At 40.9% G+C, this 19,535-nt stretch overlaps 1 protein-coding gene across 1 annotated transcript in view; it reads left to right on the forward strand.

Moving 5' to 3' along the window:
- Nucleotides 1-19,535, forward strand: part of myo10 (myosin X) — a 106,533-nt gene that overhangs the window by 41,972 nt on the left and 45,026 nt on the right. The window contains exons 3-4 of the mRNA XM_080466369.1: nt 612-770; nt 13,480-13,667. Of these exons, the coding sequence (XP_080322495.1) occupies nt 612-770; nt 13,480-13,667 (347 nt within the window). The remainder of the gene's footprint in view (nt 1-611; nt 771-13,479; nt 13,668-19,535) is intronic.

A 19,535-nucleotide genomic window follows, 5' to 3' on the forward strand; every position in this document is an offset into this window, starting at 1 on the left:
CCAGAGGAAGCATCAGCTGATTAATTAACTGAATTCATGATTACTATCAATACCTTAGTTTATCCAAACAATACTTTCTACCCACATGTTCAGTCTCTGTCATGCAAAATGTACAACTATTCTTAATTCCGTCTCATAGTTTCTACAGTGGACAGACAAGAATGAACAAAGTAAACATGTATAATGTTTGTTTGTTTTTTTTACTGACCGTTCAGTCTTTTGTTTGGCCTTCAGCTAGTGAATAAATGGCCCGTGACCGGCTTCATGCTACAGGAGGAAGTTGTCATGGACCGACTCTACTATAAACACCTCCAGAGGAAGCTGCTGAGGTGTAGGGATGAAACTTTGCCTTTGGGAGGACATACTCATTTCAAGGAGAGAAAACTTGAAATTGAAATATTAAGCACAAAAAAGATGTAGTTGAAAGTTGAATACATTTTTACCCAATCTCTGTAGTAATTCGGGGCTATTCGGTGCTGTGCAAGTTTTGTATGCTTACCGGTTGCATCAATGTTGTGTTGCTGTTTTTATTTTTCCTTCTTTCTTTCTGTATAGGTGTAGAGATATCTACTTTGATTTAACATCTTTCTATCATTCATTTTCTCTTCTAGGTATACACATACAAGCAGAATGCACTCACAAGGCAGAAAGTGCAGCCCATGCACCAGAGCAGCATCACGGGCGTGGAGGACATGGCGACATTGGAAGACCTTCACGATGGCGCCATCATGCACAACCTCTTCCTGCGTTACCAGCAGAGAAACATCTATGTAAGTTTCCTACAGAAATAGTGTGAAATATAACAGGAACAGAGGTTCAACTTTAACCTCTGACATAAAGCTTGAAAAAAAGGCCCACTAAATACCACCTGAACAATATATGTTTTACGTTAGGAACTCATTTTGTCAGGGGGGACTGATTTCTTTTCACAGCTTTATGATATGATCTCACATGAATTGCTGATGCAGTTCCATCATTCTGTAATAAGAGTGATATCTGTCTCGATGCAGACAGGAAAGTGAAGTCGACAAACTTGTCAGACAGCTGTCATATCTTTTTTTGTGAAAGAGTTAATGCAATCCCAAAGGGCGAAATTGAACAGTCAGACTTTCTTACCGTTCTGTATGTGAAAATAAGTCTTTCTGACATTTGTGGTATGGAATGATTGTACTGATGTTCCCTGAAGAGATCTTCTCAGAAAAAATTTAGTTTTTTGTCTCTGAGTTATTACAAACGTCACGACATGAAGCTTGAGCTTTACGCATGTGAAAGGCACACCTTGAAACTGATTGAAAGATAAGTTGAACAGTGCTGGGCAACATACTGGAAACACATGTACAGACACAGGAGGTTATGCATGAGTGGTTTTAGGAAACATAAACTGCTTTTTTTCTCTCGTGTTGCAATATGTATACCACATAAATTATTTTCGTACAACAAAAACATTTTAATGAAATTTTTTAAAAAGGATTTTAAAAAAAAATGGTGCACAAACATCTGCAGCTATTGTTCGCCCCCAAAGTAGTGCTGTCCCATTTACCAGCACAGGCACAAGTCACTGTCCTAAAAAACACATTTTCCCACATTCCCTCCCATGTTGTCACTTCCATGCTAACGGCTGAGGAGCACTCAGTCCTGCACATGCAGTGTTAGTTCTTTAAGCACTATGCGACACGAGAGCTCTGTACTGGCATCCATTTATCTATTAAGAGAGGGAATTTATTGTCTGTCGATTACTTGATATTGGCAAGTAGCCTCTTCAAAGTTTGAGTTTTTTACTTTTCATACAGAAGTTTTCCGCTGCGTATATTAAACAGATGGTTGAACTCGTTTGTGACAAAACACCTCAAATGATCTGATCTCATAAACAGAATCTCTTCTCAGCAGACGCAAACAAACAAGCGGATTTTTCTGCGTGGAGTTTCACACAGTCCTCAGTACTCCTGGGTTTTTCTTGAGATTCACTCCTCTGTTTCTTGTTTCTTCACGGCTGCAGTGTTGACCAGGGGATGAAAAGCGCAGGTGATCAAACCCAAACAAGTGGACAAGTCTCTGAGTCCCTTTGAATCGGAGCTTGTTAGAACCTGGACGGTGCTTAACGAAGCCCTTTGTTGGGACGCCAAGAGCAACAGGTTGCCAGATACGATTAAAGGGTTTTTTCTTTTTTTCTTTTGCTCAGTGGCTGGTTTTCGATGTTGTTGGTGGCTGCATTCGGAGTTTGGTGTGAGCTCTTGGCTCCGATAGTGACAGTGTAGTCCAAGTTGTGAGAGGAAATGGACAGCTTTGAATCCTGTGAAATTGTCATTGATATCAATTTTTACACTCTCTTAAAAAAAAATATTTTTTTAGCAGGGACAAGAGTGAAGACACAGCTCAACATGCCCTGTCAATATGGATTCACTCATGGAGCACTTTTCATGCATTAAAATATATTAGAATGTGCTTTCCGTGTTTAAAATAACGCCACTACGATCCCCCTCAGACCTGACCGCAAACCTACCTCCCGCCATTCCTATGTGATAAAAAGAACAATAGGTCTGACCGCAGAGACTGTTTTGTAATCTCAGGCACAGTTTATGTGATGCTCTCAAGTGACAACGACAAACTTTTGCCGCAATTGAACCATTTGTTTACACATCGGTGGCATTCAGAATCTGTTAAAACACCACTCTGTGGAAGCAGTTTATCAGAGTGCAGCGTTTACAGAACGCACCCGTCTCTGTTTCCCTGTAAGGAGGTGCTGTTTGGGCCGCCCACTACTTTGTTTTTGACAGTGCTTCGCTGGCAAGGTGCACATTCATTATAAAATCATCCAGATCACATGAAGAGATGCAATTTTTTTCATACAACAGAAACTGAATGGACTCACACAACCTGAGGCTCAGGCAGCGCCAGTGAAGACTCGAACTGGCTGATCTAAGTTGTCAAAAACAGATTAAAAATGATACATACAGTATTATTCTGCTGGGAACAGTATAATCAGAATAAATTTGCACCGTCTTGCTTTAAGCCGCAAACAAAGCAGCTTTGTTTCTGCTGACACTTGTTTGGGAGCCGACTAAATTATGAGTATTTGGGGCAAATAGGTCTCTACCATTGCTGTCTCATTTTGTGCTTATGAATTAATGAACAAAACTGACCCAGCACTTTCTCCAGCAAAACAAGCTGCTAACAAAGGCGGCCTTGTAGTTTCTGCGCACATGTACCGCGGTAACCTTTGACAAATGTCATCTCGTTACTTCAATCACATCTGAGTGCTCCCGTATGGTGGAACCAATTCACAGCCGCCCAATCTCCACTCTGAAGGAGGATTTTCCTTTCTTTCCCCCCGTTTTTCTTCTTCTTTATGAGCCAGGAGAAGCAAAGAGGGGAAAATTAGAGGAGAGGTTTTGGTGGAGTGGGCTGTGGTGAGCTGGAGGAAAGGGCTGTAAACACACAGCTGAAGCCAAAGAGCCTGAAGCACACTGTGATGTGCAGAGGTTGATAGTCAACCAGGTTAAGATGAGCACAGTTCCTCTAAATTGTAAAGGAAGGGGGGGGGGGGGGGGGGGGTGTCATATATTGACAAAAAAATTAACCCTCAGTTTGAAAGTGTAACAACTAATTCAATTGATTCTTATTGTTTCTGGATTTTTTTTGTTCTGTGATGCCATTAGTTGACAAATATGTGGAAATGCAGGCTGTAATACCAAACTGTTCTGTGGCGTATAATAAAAAATAAATGATAATATTGTAAACATGTTAATAGTTTATAGTATTCAAAAGAACTAATTGAATATAATGCATTATCGTACATGAAGTTTTGTTCACACAATTATAATACACTATAGACCACTGTAGCACAAGTTACTGAAAGTTAATGAAATTACAAAACTAATTCATTATTTACGAAGTGTAACTTATGACTAGACAATAACTTAGACATGTGCTGTGCTACGTAGTTGGCACTGATGCCTCACGGAGATTAAACCCGGGTACAATTGCGGGAAATTGACTTTGTATGTTTCCAGTCTAACTTAAAGGAACTCACTGAAGCTTAATTTTAATGGTGTCATCCAAATCTCTTATTGCGGTAAAGGCTTTCTTATTGTATGAACCATTAAAATGATGAGTGATTGATTTACTGTTGCTGAGTTGCATCAGGTCATAAACAGTTATAGCATGAAGCAGCATTTCTCTATAATGTTGCAAATGGAAAATCAGTGTCACAATTATGTAGAAATCTCCCAACATCACCACCGTTGATGCATGTAGTGTGCTTCTCGTCTCAGGATTTTGTAAAATCTCTTTTCCGTGCATGACTAAAAAATGTCTTCTCATGAGTAGCTGGGTTCTTACATTGCCGCCTCATATCTTCTACACGTGCATGTTGACGAAGGAAAGCTTCCAGAAAAGTGTCACATTCTCTTTGTTTTGTTAAATAGGCCATTCCCCTCACAGACTCCAGGAGAGTGTGTTGTTTTTGAAATAATAACTGTGTGTAAAGTGACAGTCTTGTCAGGACAGAACAGAATTCTTAAAAGTTTCCAGGAGAGCAAGAAAACACACAGTTGTGTAAAAGCGAAGCGTCTTCTCTTATATTAAACAGAGCGTAAACGGAGTTCAATTCATCTAATATCATTTTCTTTTCTTTCTCTGAGGGGTGAAATGCAGGTTAATATTATTATGTTATGGGTTTTGCTTTCTTGGAAATGTCACTGAGGTTAAAAAGATGAGAAATAGACGAGGTGACGGCCTAATGCATGAACCCAGATAGATCTCAGTGAGGGGCCTTTTGTCATCAGAGGTCAGGGGCCCCAAATTCCTGAAAGCACCCCTGCTGATTTCTGAAGGAATTGAATATGAACAATTAGATTTGTTTCCATTTTAATGTTGTTTATTCCACACTTATAAGTTTTTAGACGTCAGTAATTTAGAAAGAAGACACACGTGTGCAAGGAAGTTTGGCAGCAGTCGGCCTGTTTACAGGATTCTGCGTATCTTGATGTGTTCCACCTGTATCGACGTTTAATGCTGCTAAACCTTTTCCCTTACCCACTAAACGTATGGAATGTAAATACACTGCATATGATTAAATCTTATTTTTAGACACGATAGATACTTTGGCTTGTTTACAAACATGTTTTCTTGTTTGTTTAGTCCTTGATTTTACAGTATAATCTCAAATCTACATTTAAAATCTCATTTCAAGATGTATTAAGTAAAATTTACTTGCCGCATGGACAGATAATTTCACAAGTTTTAAGTCAAACATGACTAAAGTACAATTCTTATGATGGTGCAAGAAAAATGCTTTGTTGCTTCTGAATGATCAACAGATTTTTTTATTTTTTTATTTTGTTATGGGAAACATAAACAGAACATGAATTTGAGTATCCTGTTTAATTTGGCCTCAGCTGTGATTGTTTTGCTGGGAAAATATTTTAGGTATTTTGCTTTAGTTTTAGCAATACCGAGATGAACAGGGAATTTAGCCTGGAGGCTACCAGACTCTTTCTGTGTGTGTGTGTGTGTGTGTGTGTGTGTGTGTGTGTGTGTGTGTGTGTGTGTGTGTGTGTGTGTGTGTGTGTGTGTGTGTGTGTGTGTGTGTGTGTGTGTGTGTGTGTGTGTGTGTGTGTGTGTGTGTGTGTGTGTGTGTGTGTGTGTGTGTGTGTGTGTGTGTGTGTGTGTGTGTGTGTGTGTGTGTGTGTGTGTGTCCTTTAGCTGCTGTGATTGTAACCAGCTGCGCTGTCGACTAGTGGCCTCACTCGTCTCCTCATCAGATTCCACTGGATGTTACCCACACACACACACACACATACACACGCACACACACACACACACTCTTCATTTTCACTGTCTCACTCAGAACTTGAACTGAACCTCTCAGTCTTTCTTTCTTTCACACTGACAGACTCATTTTCTGTTATTGTTACTCCTCTCTCACTCCATTCCCATCAATATTTGTCTGTCGACTCTCTCTCTCTCTCTCTCTTTCTATCTCTCTCTCTCTCTCTCTCTCTCTCTCTCTCCTGTAATATAAATAAATTCCTCATGTAATTTAAGGTAAAACAAATGTGGGCTATGCAGTGTGCAGAGTGGTAGTATTATTTGTTTGGTAAAGCATAGGTACACAAACTCCGTTGCTAATTATTGGGATTTTACAGTTCAAGTCATCATGTCGCAATAGATCGGATGTCAAGTTGCTAATTTTCTTGGGATTGCTACGAGCAAATACAAAATGCGACAATATAACGGAGCATGACTTGCAGTAGTGAACTACTGTTATACCGTTAAGTGTACATTTCAGTGGAATCAGCTTTGCCACTGTGCAATGACTTCTGTTTGCTGATTGCCATATGATTGCAGACATGACAATCATACAACATCAACATTTTATCGAATCTCATGTGGAAACTCTTGATACTTTTAGATTTTTCAGGTCTCCTCCTCTCACCATTCTTTGAAAGCGATCAACTTTTCAACTGTCCGGTGGCTAAAATGCACATTATTAAGTTCACAACGAAGCCCCGGTCTGATTACTTGTAGAATTCTTTTCTTTCTGGTCGTTGCCTCTCATGTTTTTCTGAACAAACAGTTCCAAGCTAAACACTGAGTCCTAATCGGTGCTCCTCTGCGGCTTAACTCCCTCGGTCACGTTAATGTCGTCACGGGGCCGATTTGACTCGACTGAACAAAATTGAGTAAAACATGAGTGAGTCAGCTGCCAGCCGACCTGATCCGTGTTTTCAATCCGCAGCTTGTTTTCCATTGGGAAATTTAGCCTCTTCCTGGGGCCCTTCAACTATTTTAGTTGAATATGTGGGTTCGTGTGGATCTGCTGGGAATACACAAACATGACACACACGTTCTAACAGCTTCATGAACATGAAATGAGAAACTATAAGTCAGAGGTATTATCTTTGGAACCAGAAATATCAGCAGAGGTATGAAAACAGTTTCATCCTTGCAGTGCACGAGAGCCGATCTGATGTGTCAACTGGAAAACATCCGAGGTGCCAGTCAGTAACTGTGGTTATCGCTTACGTACACAGTTATCAAAAAGACTGGTTGTGTTTCATACTAGTAGTTTGGGCATAAAATCTAACATCAATTAAATGGTTTTGGTTGGGTAAACTTAATCAAAGTGCAAACACTGTGGTGGAAAACAGACCCCGCCAACCACTTTGGATAAAACTCCCACGAATAAAGATAACAAAGCATGCGCAGCATATATAGCAGCGAGGCAACACTGGGTTATATTTCACAGGGAACAATAGACAATCCAGTCTTAGATTACTCTTCTTCCTCTTTGCCTGGATGATCAAAGACTTTCCCAGCTGGGGTAGTGTCAGCGCAGAGCACAACTCGTCTCATGACTTGCTCAGCTTATTTTAACAAGTCCCAGTGTCTGCCGCCGGCCCGCTGACAGAGTGCAACAGGCAGCTGCTGCTCCACTTTCACAGGCTCCCCACTCATAACCGTGAGGCAGAATGCAGGCCACAGAGGCCAGGAATGTGGAGGAAACCGCTGTTTGCTCGATGCTTCGCGGCTCAAAACGAGATTCGAAATGTCCAGCGTGAACGATTAACCTACTAATCACGTTTCACATTCTAACGTATTACCCCACGCCCATGCATCTCAAAGAAATACAAATCTTGGACAAAGATGCTGTTCTTTTATTCTAAAGTCTAATGAATAAAGGGTTACTTGTGACATGAAGAGTTTGGTTTATTTCAGCAGTCATTTCGTTTGAATAGATCATGTGTCACTGTTTTCCCACAGCACACATATCTGGTGGTTTTGGAATCACACCACACGTACATTCGTATCTGAAACGCAAACCTGCTTCAGTCCTTATTAGAAGCAGTGTGCGTGGGAGATGCATTTGCTTTTATGAGGTTTTAGGCAAAACTTTCGTTCAAGCTCCAAGTCCCGATCGCTCTCAGATGCAAAGGAAACGATCTTCGAGCCAGTAGAGCGTCACACTTCACCAAAACCTCATTTCAGTAGACGTGGGACGTGTCTTCATTTGCAACTCAAAGATTATCATTAAATTAACATGTTTTTCTCAACATAAAAATTAAGATAAATATACTAGAACCTTATGTTGTATAGGGTTTGTATAAGACAGATTCTAGTGGTGCATTTTTTTTAAGGTCCTAAACGTACAAATTAAGATTCCAGTATATTTTTATTTGAGTACATTAGCTCAACCATGGCATTCCATCACTTAAGATTTCCAGCGCATTATGCAAAAAAATAAACCAGAAATCCCGAGGAAAATAAACACTCAACATGACTTTCATTCATGTCCAGCTCCAGTGAAATGAAACCCAAGCAGGAGATCGAGATGTTTTTTTTTTTTTCCAAGTATAACAAATGTGCAGGAATGTGTCCTGGTGACACAGTAACTTAGAGAGTGTAGCATATTATCCTTTCCCCCTCTGCTCTACTCTCTACATTTCCTGCCGTCAGTCAGTCAGGGCAGCCTGCGATTTTCTTCTGATCCGCTTGTGCTTTTTATTTTTTTCTCCATCTGGTCTTCATTTCCCTCGCAGTGCATTTGTCTGGCTCTGTCTTCGATGGGTCTTACTTTTTGGATGAGTATCGCTGTCTGCATGCCTCCCTCGGCTCTACAGTTACTCCATCAGCAGCGACTGACGCCTTTCTGTAAACACGATGTCGCTGCAAAGTTCGGTTACTGAACAGAAAATCTGCATTTGGCCACTTTGATCTGAAACCATCTATCTGTGGCTGATGTCTGTGTAATAGAAAAGATGAAGTGTCAGAGAGTAAAGCATTCTATCTTTTTTGTACGACACGCCACATACAGAGTTCTATGTTTGTTCTATGCATACTTTTAAAGAGAAAACCATGTGTTCAGCATATCTGGTTATCGTGAATGATTGTATGAAGCTTGAAATCTAGTCGCTGTTGTGATTTTCAGTCTGATGATCATTCATATGAAATTGAAGATCTTTGAATCAACACAAAGATTTATTTTTTATTTTTTTTAAAGAATATGCTTTCTTGTAAGCACATCTTCTAAAATCAGGTATTTTAGCCTCTATGGGAAAGTGAACTTGCCCGTAGTGAAAAGCAGTGGGTCAGGCCTCTCTTGGGTGATGCCATATAGAGTTTCAGGATGGCCGTACAGTAGGGAATATCCAGGAGCCATGGGTCAGTATGACTTTTCTACTTAATTTTCAAAAAGAAATAATTGCATATTATTTCACCAAGAAAAAAACCTTTTAGAATACAATTTCTTCTAATTATGATGGATTAAATTGTTTCATTTGCTATTGTCATCCTCCCATATTTTAAAAAGTTCTGATTTAGAGAATCAGCAGCTCCAAAAACAAGCGTTTATCATGCGGGTGAGTTATTACAGCTATCACCTTCAAAGATACTTTTCTCACTCTGAACTTGAAAGAGGTATTTGCGTATGAATCCAGTCGAGCTGTATCAGTGGTCATGAATTCCACAAGTTCAACATCACAAATAAACCCTGAAACGTAGCTATCACATGTCTTGCATCACTTCTGTGGTATGGCCGAGAGTATCTGACACCACACATGGAGTGCGAGGGGCCGTAGTTAATCACATCAGCCGGTGGGTCGGGAGGACTTCTGATGAGAGTCGCGGCCTTTTAGCTCTCAGCCAGGGTGCTGCCAGAGAAACTGTTACCAGGACGGACCAACGGGGGGATTTAATTGAGTCCGAATGCTTACAATTCATCACATTAAGGCCAGGCACGGCTTTCCGCAATGGCGCTATTCTTTTACTCTCAGCCACCCCCACCCCCACCAGGCTGGTGTTGAAGAAAAACGTGACTTCTAATGGTTTGACACGGAAGCAGGTTCATGAGAAATAGGTCAGAATGTTTTGCCCCCTAATACTTTGTTTTCTTTTCCAATAGATTAGTTTATAGTTGAATTTCCACAAAGACCTTAAGTTTCACTTTGTACACTTTAATCTATTTAGTCTATTGAGGCAGTTTGTTCATGTTGAAATCCTAACAAGTACAGCAGAGTACCTTTAAGTAGTATTGTTTAGTTGTCTCAATTACTGATCGAACAAAATCAATCTTTTACATGCATAAATATGAGCATTATTTTAGAAATTGTTCATTGTTAAACACAACATAATTTGTGTCTATTATCTGATTATTCTTTACGGTTTTATAAAAAAATTCTCTGTAACCATTAAATGTCTGGCATTATATGTTGAAATAAAGGCGCATTAAACCGATGAATTACTCAACAAAGCAGTAGCTGACTGACTGCAATAAACTGACAACTGTATTATTCACTTCAATTCAACTTTATTTATATAGCACCAAATACAACAGAGTCATTTCTAGGTGCTTTTAACAGACAAAAGAGAAAAACCCAACCAATCCACATGAGCAAGCAGATTTAATTGCGATTATGTTCAAACTGTTTTACTTCCAACTTCTCCATCATTCGAGTCAAGACCACATGTTAAAGCTGGAAAACGTTGAACTTTTATGCATCACTTTGTTTGTTTTTATTTTACTTTTCTTTAAAGTAAAACCAGTTTTCCCAGTTTGGCAAGAACAAACACGTCATAGGACTTATAGAAAGCACCTTCGTCTATAAAACAAAGATGAGAAATATTCAAAACATCTCATTTGTTTCTTAACAATGTCACATCTAGTAGAAAAGGGCTTCTTTAACAAATAAAACAGGCTTTGAAATATTGACTTCTTCCTTTCATATATTGTGGGTATTTACATTCATACATGCAGAATTACCTCTTTTGTGTCACAAGGTGTAAAAGCTGCTTTTTTCTTGGCCTACTTGCTCCTGTTGTCAGCAAGGGAATGAGTAAAAATCCCAAAAGCACTCTGTAAGCACCTGCAAAGACCTTCACGCAGTAAGTTGAACGCTGCACGTGAGCCAGAGATCAGCCTGACTGTAAACTGTTTACACATTTCTGCTTTTGTGCCTATAAACTGACTCCTTCACCTGAGAGGGCTGGTGCCACGCTCTGTTTACACTGTGCTCTGTCTGAGAAATAACGCACAAGATGAGTTATGATCTGCCGTGCATCACTATAGCAACGCAGGCAGACAGTCTGCCTGGAGTATTTGTCATGTAAATAGTCACCTCAACTGCCATTCAAATGTGTGTGCCTCCAGGCTGAATGTGGGTCAGTCAGGCAGTAGGACAGTTGAATGGTGAGGGCGAGATTAGTGTAAGGGGTTTAATGAGCACTGCCGTAAAGGTGATAAAGATGTTTATACAAGAGGATAGTCCAGTGGTCAGTACCTCCGGGGAGATCGCCTGATCAGCACAAGATGTATCTCCACTATCGCCTTGGATTTGTTTTGGAGTGGATGTGTTGCATGAGAAGTCAGTGTAGTTTTTGGTAGACAGGTGTTATGGGCTGAATGGACGGCGTTCTGTTGGTGATTAAATGGGTCGTTTCACAGGTTTGGTGTAAGAAATACTCGGCTATCAAATAAACACGTGTCATTCAAACCACAGCTGCTTGTGCTGCTGCTCACCCGCAGGCTTTTAGTTTCAAGTACCTTTAAACTTTGACTTAAAGCTTTACCCGACACCGGGACATTATCGAGAGGTTTACATTACTGTGACACAGGACTTTACAGCGGCGGGAAATTGATCATAACATGGTTCGTTGCGTGGCCATGGTTTAGCAAGTTTTATATATGTCCTCCTCAGCCCTTAATATTGGTGATAAATAATAGCAAGGGTCCTGTTTTTCTTTCTCGAAATAGAAATATCACTGCCATGACCATCAGTGATCTCACTACTTCTGCCAACACTTGAAGTTACATCATGTGCAAACGTCTGATTGGGTGCGTGCTTGTCTCTGTGCCTCTGCACACCTAAAATGTTTACTTTCCATTTCAGGACTTTAATAACAGGAATGCAACTGTAGCAGTAACCACTGCTTAGGTGTGTACATGTATTTATCACTGGAGTCATGATAATTGATCTCTGGAAAATTCACAAGTAGACAGACAGAGGCTGTTATTCTATTCCCGAAAGACGCAGCTGTATCTCCATTTCTATGCGGCAGTGGTTCTCATGGTCATCAACACCCACACCAAACCAGCCTGCTGGACTGAAACCTTGGGTTGCCTGTGCAATATTATTATTTCTGGTAGTGGTTCCATTCCCTATACGTCGGCGTGCCCATTAACCTAATTGTTGCTATTATGGTTGTAATTTGAGTGCTGCACTTCAGTGCTCTGAGCATGACTTCACCTCCGGCATGGTAATGTCTTCCATTGAACAATGTAGCTATTTTCTTAGGCATTTGGAAACTTCCTTTGAGTGATTTCCACAACGAGTTAAAAAAAAAAACCCTGTTTGTGATTTAAAACCCTTCGAGTTTTACTTTAATATGATACATTTTAATTTTTCTTTGAACACAGAGAAAATGCCTTGCTTTAGCAATACACGTCGGGAAGGTATAAAATTCTTCGTGCAATGGTGTGAGGTGGATGTTTGCCTTCAGATATTGTCTTATCCCAGTGGGGCCCTGGTGACATTATCAGGATAAGAGAGACTTGTGTCTACAGAAGATATACAGTAGATGTTCTGCAGACCAAGTTGCCTCACTCTCACTTTCTTGCTGATGCATTTCGCCTCTCCCTCTACCACCCCGTCTTTCTTCCTATTTAAATTTTTGCTTCTATCCAGTTATAGGCTTAGGATGCTCATTGCATGTTTGAAAGTTCACCAGTATCTCTTTTTATGCATTTTGCAACTGAGGATTTATGCTTCTTTACTCGTATACTACAATGACAATGACAACATCACTTTTTTTTTTTTTTTTTTCGCCACAATTTGAGCATCTAAAACCTGGACAGTTCTGTTGTAACCCCTCAAAAAGAGTAAATAAGACCGAGTGTTTCCTCACTGATACATGCTGATGTGCTGCTTTTTCTCCAGAGCCTGCCAAATGTCCATTAGTCACCACCGCAGCACAGAGCCAACAGCCAAAACCTTTCCTGGCTTTTGCAAGCATTTATTTTAGCATTTGTGTTTGTTTTGCTTCGAAGTCTGGAGCTGGTTTGGAAAATTGCAGTTTTGGTGGGAAGGTGAAGTTCAGTGAGGCAAAAAGTCGAAGGACATGAAAGTTGTTTTCCTAAACTGGCTTCAGTGGTCCTGATGAAAGAGAGCTTGTGTACTACTGAGCTCACGTGCTTGTCTGCTTGTATATTTGTCCAAGTTCTTGGAGTCTAAAAGGAGTTTCATGACTCAGTTCTTGTACCCACAAATTGGATTATGTGCAGCCTTTGGTCCTGCCACCTGAGCAATGATGCCAAATGTAATTTGCTCTGACAATCGCTTATTAAAATGATGAGAAGTCGCTGCAGAGATCATTAATCACCAGAGAGGAAGTTCTCTCTTCAAGATGTCACACATTGTCTTGCATATCTGACCTTTTGTAAATGCTTCATCTTTAACCCGTTGCGCTCTCCTTCCTGATTCGTAGACTTACATCGGCTCCATCCTGGCTGCAGTGAACCCTTACCAGCCACTCGCCGGCCTGTACGACTGGCCGGCTGTGGAGCTGTACAGCCGATGCCACCTCGGTGAAATCTCGCCTCACATCTTTGCCATCGCCAACGAGTGCTACCGGTCACTGTGGAAGAGGCTGCAGAACCAGTGTGTCCTCATCAGGTGGGTGACCCAATCAGATCTGATTTAAGTCTGGCTTAAGTTTTATGAACCCAAATCAAATTCGACCACATCAGGAAAAAAAAAAAATCTGAAACAAGTTGACAGTGGTTATTTATTCAAGTACCGTTATTTTACTACAGCAAGAAGATTCTTGGTGTTTCTACTCTGGAATGTTTCAAGAATTGACCATTTGCAATCAGGAAATCCGCTGCCTTCTTCTCAGAGTCTATATCGAGTCATCTGATTGGCCTTTGAATAAACCTTTGTCTAATCAGACCTCCGTTCTTGTGCCAAACACTTTGATCGAGATTCAAACCTCCTGTGCACTTTTGGCTGCACCTCTGAGGAGAACCAAGCATTACACGCTTCTGGACACGCGCACACACGCACGCACACGCACACGCACACGCACACGCACACGCACACACACACACACACACACACACACACACACACACACACACACACACACACACACACACGCACACGCACACGCACACGCATCCTGCTTTCCTTCCTCACATCCTTCCCTTTTCAATTCAGTTGGACAACTTTCACATCCGCTGCCGCTCCATTGTTATCAGACGAAACAAAGACATTTTCTTCCAACTGACTTCAAAAACGGCTATTTTTAAATGTGGACAACGTCAATATTTAGCCCCCGATTTAGCAGTCGGCACATACCTGAAACGTTGATGTTTATAACCATGTGGGAACTGTTGTTTGCCGTCATAGGGGTATCCTGACGACAGCCTGGAGATTTAATTTCTTCCTGTGTGGCGACAAAGTGTTACTGCTTCGCCGAAAATCTCTCAGGAGAATGTGAATGAGAAGAGAGCACTGTGTGTGTGGAACAGTGTTAGATCAGTCACGTCTTAAAATATGAACAATATGAAATTCATTTAGGCCGAAGTAACTGATTTGTGGTCAGTCTTCTTCTTCGTTTCAAATGTGACATGTACTTACATTCAGTGACTTCAGCTCCAGTGTTGCAGCAGCTGTGGGGGATTTTGAAGGTGTGCTGGCGAAGCTGCTTCAAGGATGACTGCTGGAGTTTCCTTAGAATTAACCGGCAGTAGTTTACAGCCTCATTTTCCCGTTTCACTGGCAGCGGGGATAATGAGACTCACATGGCCTGTATACGTGAGTTGGCTCAAGTTTGTGAAGATCTTTTACAATTGGTATCAATGGCAAATTATTGTTTGTTAGAATTACTTGTGTTTATTTTGCTTTGCACTGAAGCTCTGCACTCCACTTTCTTACACATCATCGTCATGCACTTAGTGCAAAGACTCGTAACTTTCTGAACTATGCAGTGTGGTGGTCTTATGATACTGAAGTGGTGTGTTTACCAGCTGAGAATCCCAGGAGATCTTAAGATTGAAACAAAGGAGCAGTGGCAGGACTTTCTCTCCTCTCCGTGTCTTTGCTCATATCTCACACCGAAGTGTGTTTAGAAGCTTGTTTGTGTCCTCCAGAGTTTGAATGTCAGCATTCACACCTCGACACAATAACGGTCTCTCCCCAACTATACTCAACCGACAAGTGTAAACACACTTCATAAGCTACATGACATCTTAAGAGAAATCATTTTTCTCTTGGTTTTCTTTCCTCTGCTTCTTGGAGGGAATCCAGTGACCTCTTTGTGAATGGTGCCTGCAGTTTCTTTCGTTATATTCTACATATCTTTTGCATCGTTCGAATCCACCACTTATTAACACACTCTTGATTTCCAGTGTGAACACACACCAAATGGAATAACTCCCATCAGTTGGAACTAAAATGTGTAAAAGCAGCAGCTCTGTGAGTGCACAGTCACCTCACATGTTCCTTCAGCCACTCTCGATTGCGATTTCCTTTTGTCTGTCTTTTGAGCGCACAAAAAGTCTTTTGTCCTGGCAGGATGTTGGTCGGTGGGAAGAATACTGTATATGCCACTGTGCATAGTGAGGCGTAAACACAAACATGTCATATTGCCATTGGAGGAAGTGGTGAGCCATACAATGCTGCCATTCTGCTCACATTCTGCTGTGGATCTGCTCTGTGTTTGTCCCGATACAACTGATTCCCACCGTTTCAGCTGCTGCAGTAACCAAAGTCCCTTCAACCTAAACTCAACATCTTGCTCTTGAAGAAATAATTTTGTCCAACTTTGGATTTTTCAAACCATACCACAAACCATTCCAACAATGCTGACAGACAGAGCTATAAAGAAAAAAAATTTAACTCGCTATGAATCTGACTTGAATTTAATGTAAGGTTTGGTTTTACAGTTACTGTAATACAATTACTTGGAACAATGAAACCCAGAGAGGAGAAGCCACAGACTGCAGTCTTGACATTTAACTGCTGTTCCAGCTTCAACACAAACCTATCATCGCACACACTGTTGTCTTTGATTGTCTCATCTGAACGTGATCTTTGCATAGTTCAGAATTCTTTTGTGGTGTTTTGCACCTTTGGGTACTTTTCACTGCTTGTTTAGCTACAAATGGTATTTTATTCGTTGGAGTAATCAAATATTTGAATACATAACAACAAAATGTACTATTAGATTTCTCTCCAATGAGTCGCACTGTTTAGAGAGCCCTTCATAGATTTCTTCCCCTTTGTCCGACTTTGGGTCATAATAGGCTGGAGCCAACTTTAGGTAAGGATGGCCAAAGGCAGGCTGCACTCTGCATAAGGAAACACAAAGAGAGTCACACACGCTTGTGTTCGCATCCAGAAAATCCAAAAGTGCCTAAAAAACATGTAAATTCCACACAGCTCAACCTAATGTCAATAAAGCAGCTACAGACCTTGGTTGGATAGTTTCTCAGACCACCAATTGTTTTGATGGTGATTCAAATAATGTGTCTGTCTAAAATTCCCTCAACCTGTTCTTGTCACTTTATCATTTTTCCAAAGAATATTGTTGCAATAAAAGCTATCGTGTTGTTCTTTGACAGCAAACAGCCACCTATACCTGGCATTTTAGACTTAACTGCTTTTACTTTCTGTGCCTGTTTTACTGCTTCCTTTACTGCTGTTAATCAGCTGGTAAGTGTTGCCCTTGAGCACTAAACACCCAGCTGCAGCAGTGGAGCAGCATGAGAGTGAAATTGGGGTGGAAATAAAAACATGCATTTATACACGGTTTGAAACATTGCCCCGATTTCACTTTAATGTAAATGCAATAATAGTCCTGCGATCTTCAGATAAAAAATTGGGAATTTTTCCATCGGCTCCACAGATTTTGCTCATAGGTCATACGAGCAGTGAAGGAGCTGTTGTGGTGCTGATGTTCCCACTGGTTTGTGAGTGATGGATGTGTGAGGTCATGAGTAATTCCTGTAAGAAACAATAATCTTCAAGTTTACCACTAAGAGTTTTTCTTCAGGGCTGCTGTTTGACTGTGTGGGCTGACTACCGACTGAACATCAGACTGGAGGCAGTTTGGGGGTCGGCAGGGTTTATAATGAACGAGTACTGGGAAGAAAAAAAAACAAACCCAAAACACATTTAGTGTTTGGGAAACAACTCCTCCTGCCTCCGCCCAAACACAGTAGAAATATCTCGGCATCATATAATTGAATATAATAGGACTATCTAAAACTTGTGATTATAGAGTAACTGATCCTCAAGTGAGACTTCATTCTTAATGTTTCTTGGTCTATTTTCTTATTATAAATGAATTCTAACAACCGCATGGTACAATAAACAAGATCCTCGTGGAAAATCCGTGACTCCATAAACCTTTTCATTGCAGACAAGTTACAGATAAGGACTCGTCATGTGCTAAAGTTGCCCAAAGTCAAAACAAGAGGCTTGATCACTTCTTTTAGAGTTTCGTGTATCAAATGCTTTTTTATTATTTGTATAAGCACAAGTGAGATTCCTCATAATGAAATGGATATGTAAGTTGATGACGTTGAAACAAAATAGCTTGCTGAATTGTTGTTTATCCTCAGTGTGTGCAGTTCACTTGTCTTTAATGTAAAAAGTTTGAGTCACAGGTAAAATGAAATAATTTGTGCTCTTGATTCAGACCGTCTCCTACTACAGCAAGTTGTCTTGTAACTGGCCAAAACAAACAATTTAATTAGGTTACCATGATTAAGCAAACTATGAAAGACCACCATCTCCATGTGAAATAATGTAATTTCACCTAGGAAGCAGCGTTGTTTGTCTAAAAAGCATGGACTCCTCTACTTAACTTTTCGGTCACAATTATTTAGTCACTCATGTCTCCATTGTGTATCTTCCATCAACCTTCGCCAGTCAAATTGACTGTGTTTAGATCTGCTGACATGAATGTGCATGTGAGCAAAATTAAGTTTGACTTTAACAAGTATTTTCACTATAATTAAAGTCTCAGTGGTAAGATTGAGCCAAAAGAGAACTAAGCTTTATTTGGGCTTATTTTGAATGTTTTTCCAATACCAGCACTGGAAACTTGATCACTGTTTGGGCTCACGAAGTCATCGCCCTCCACACCTGAGAAAGCTAAGAAACCCCTTTTCTGCTCGTAAAGGTTGTGTTTTTGATATCCTGACGTTAAACGTTAGGTGGTGGGTTGTTTTAACATTGAGCCCCAAATTCTGACCAGCTGCTCCAGAGCGTGGTCCGGTTCACAATGACGTCCGACACCCACACGAATTCCCCCCCTGTGGGGGTCCCGCAAAAAGACCAAAGCCAAAGCTGTGCAGACCCTCGTAAAACACGCAACATGGCAGCACTCCCACCCATACACAGAAAGGATCACTTCATGGTGTGTGATTGTGAGAGGAAGAAGAGCTATAAATTGCAAGCTGGCACTTTTAGGCAAAGCAGGAAGCTTTCTTGTCGGATTTAGGGATTGTGGGTAATCAGATCCAGGCAGAGGGAGGCGAATGAAACGGGAGCGGGTGTAACAGAAGAGAAGAAGCAACAAGCCGGCTCTAACACAAGGCCATCTGCTCATTAATGCTCATGAATGCCACTTGGCTTTTTCGCTGATGCGGATACCTGCCTGTGTTGAGCCCGTACTTTTAATGGCAGCACCCCTGTTGTGTTTTTGCTGCAAATTGCAGCAAGAAGCTGGTCTGAACCGCCAACGAAGAACCTCCTGGAAGACTTCCAAACCTTTTCTGCGTACAGCAAATGCCACCATGGCAGGTTTTAAGGTGGATAATAAAGCAATAAACGGAGGACTCAGGTTTTTTAATTCACATTTTATTACCAAATAACCTGCACGGACTGTTTTTCATGTTTTTAGATGCTCATTAATTCCATTGAAGGATTAATGTCAATTGGTACACAGTGATGTTTCAGACAGTAGTGCTCCTAAGACAGTAAGACAGTTTGTCTCATCCTCGGTTTACTGTGATGCTGAGCAAAGCAACAACAATAGTCCTCCTATCTGGTTAGAAAAGCACTTCACTGGCCCTCCTCTGAGCGCCGACCCTCCACTCCCTCCAACACCTTTGAGCCGTGCTGTCACCCAACACCAATGTTGGACATCGGTAATGTGGCCAGCTTCCAACATCTGGTTGAACGATTGAGACCAAGAGAGCGGTGATGGTTAGAACAGCTCATTAAATACATCTTTGACAAGTAGTTTGATTGACTGCACATTCTTCACCCTACACTACATGTTCAGGTCCATGATATGGTTTTGTGGTTTAAAATCATTTCAAATGACCTATCTTCTGTGTCTTGATTTTTCAAGTGTGTGTTGTCTTCTATAAGAGCCTCTTTGGAAAACAATATCTAACCTTCATCTGCATAAAGACTTTGAAAAGATGTTTAATCAATTCACAGGATTCAGTCTGGCCACATGCTTGTGGCACCACAGACACAAGGCCTTTTTCCTTCAGAATCTAAAGGCTATTATATACACAGCTT

This window comes from Lipophrys pholis, assembly GCF_963383615.2.
Source record: "Lipophrys pholis genome assembly, chromosome: 1".
Classification (NCBI taxonomy): domain Eukaryota; kingdom Metazoa; phylum Chordata; class Actinopteri; order Blenniiformes; family Blenniidae; genus Lipophrys; species Lipophrys pholis.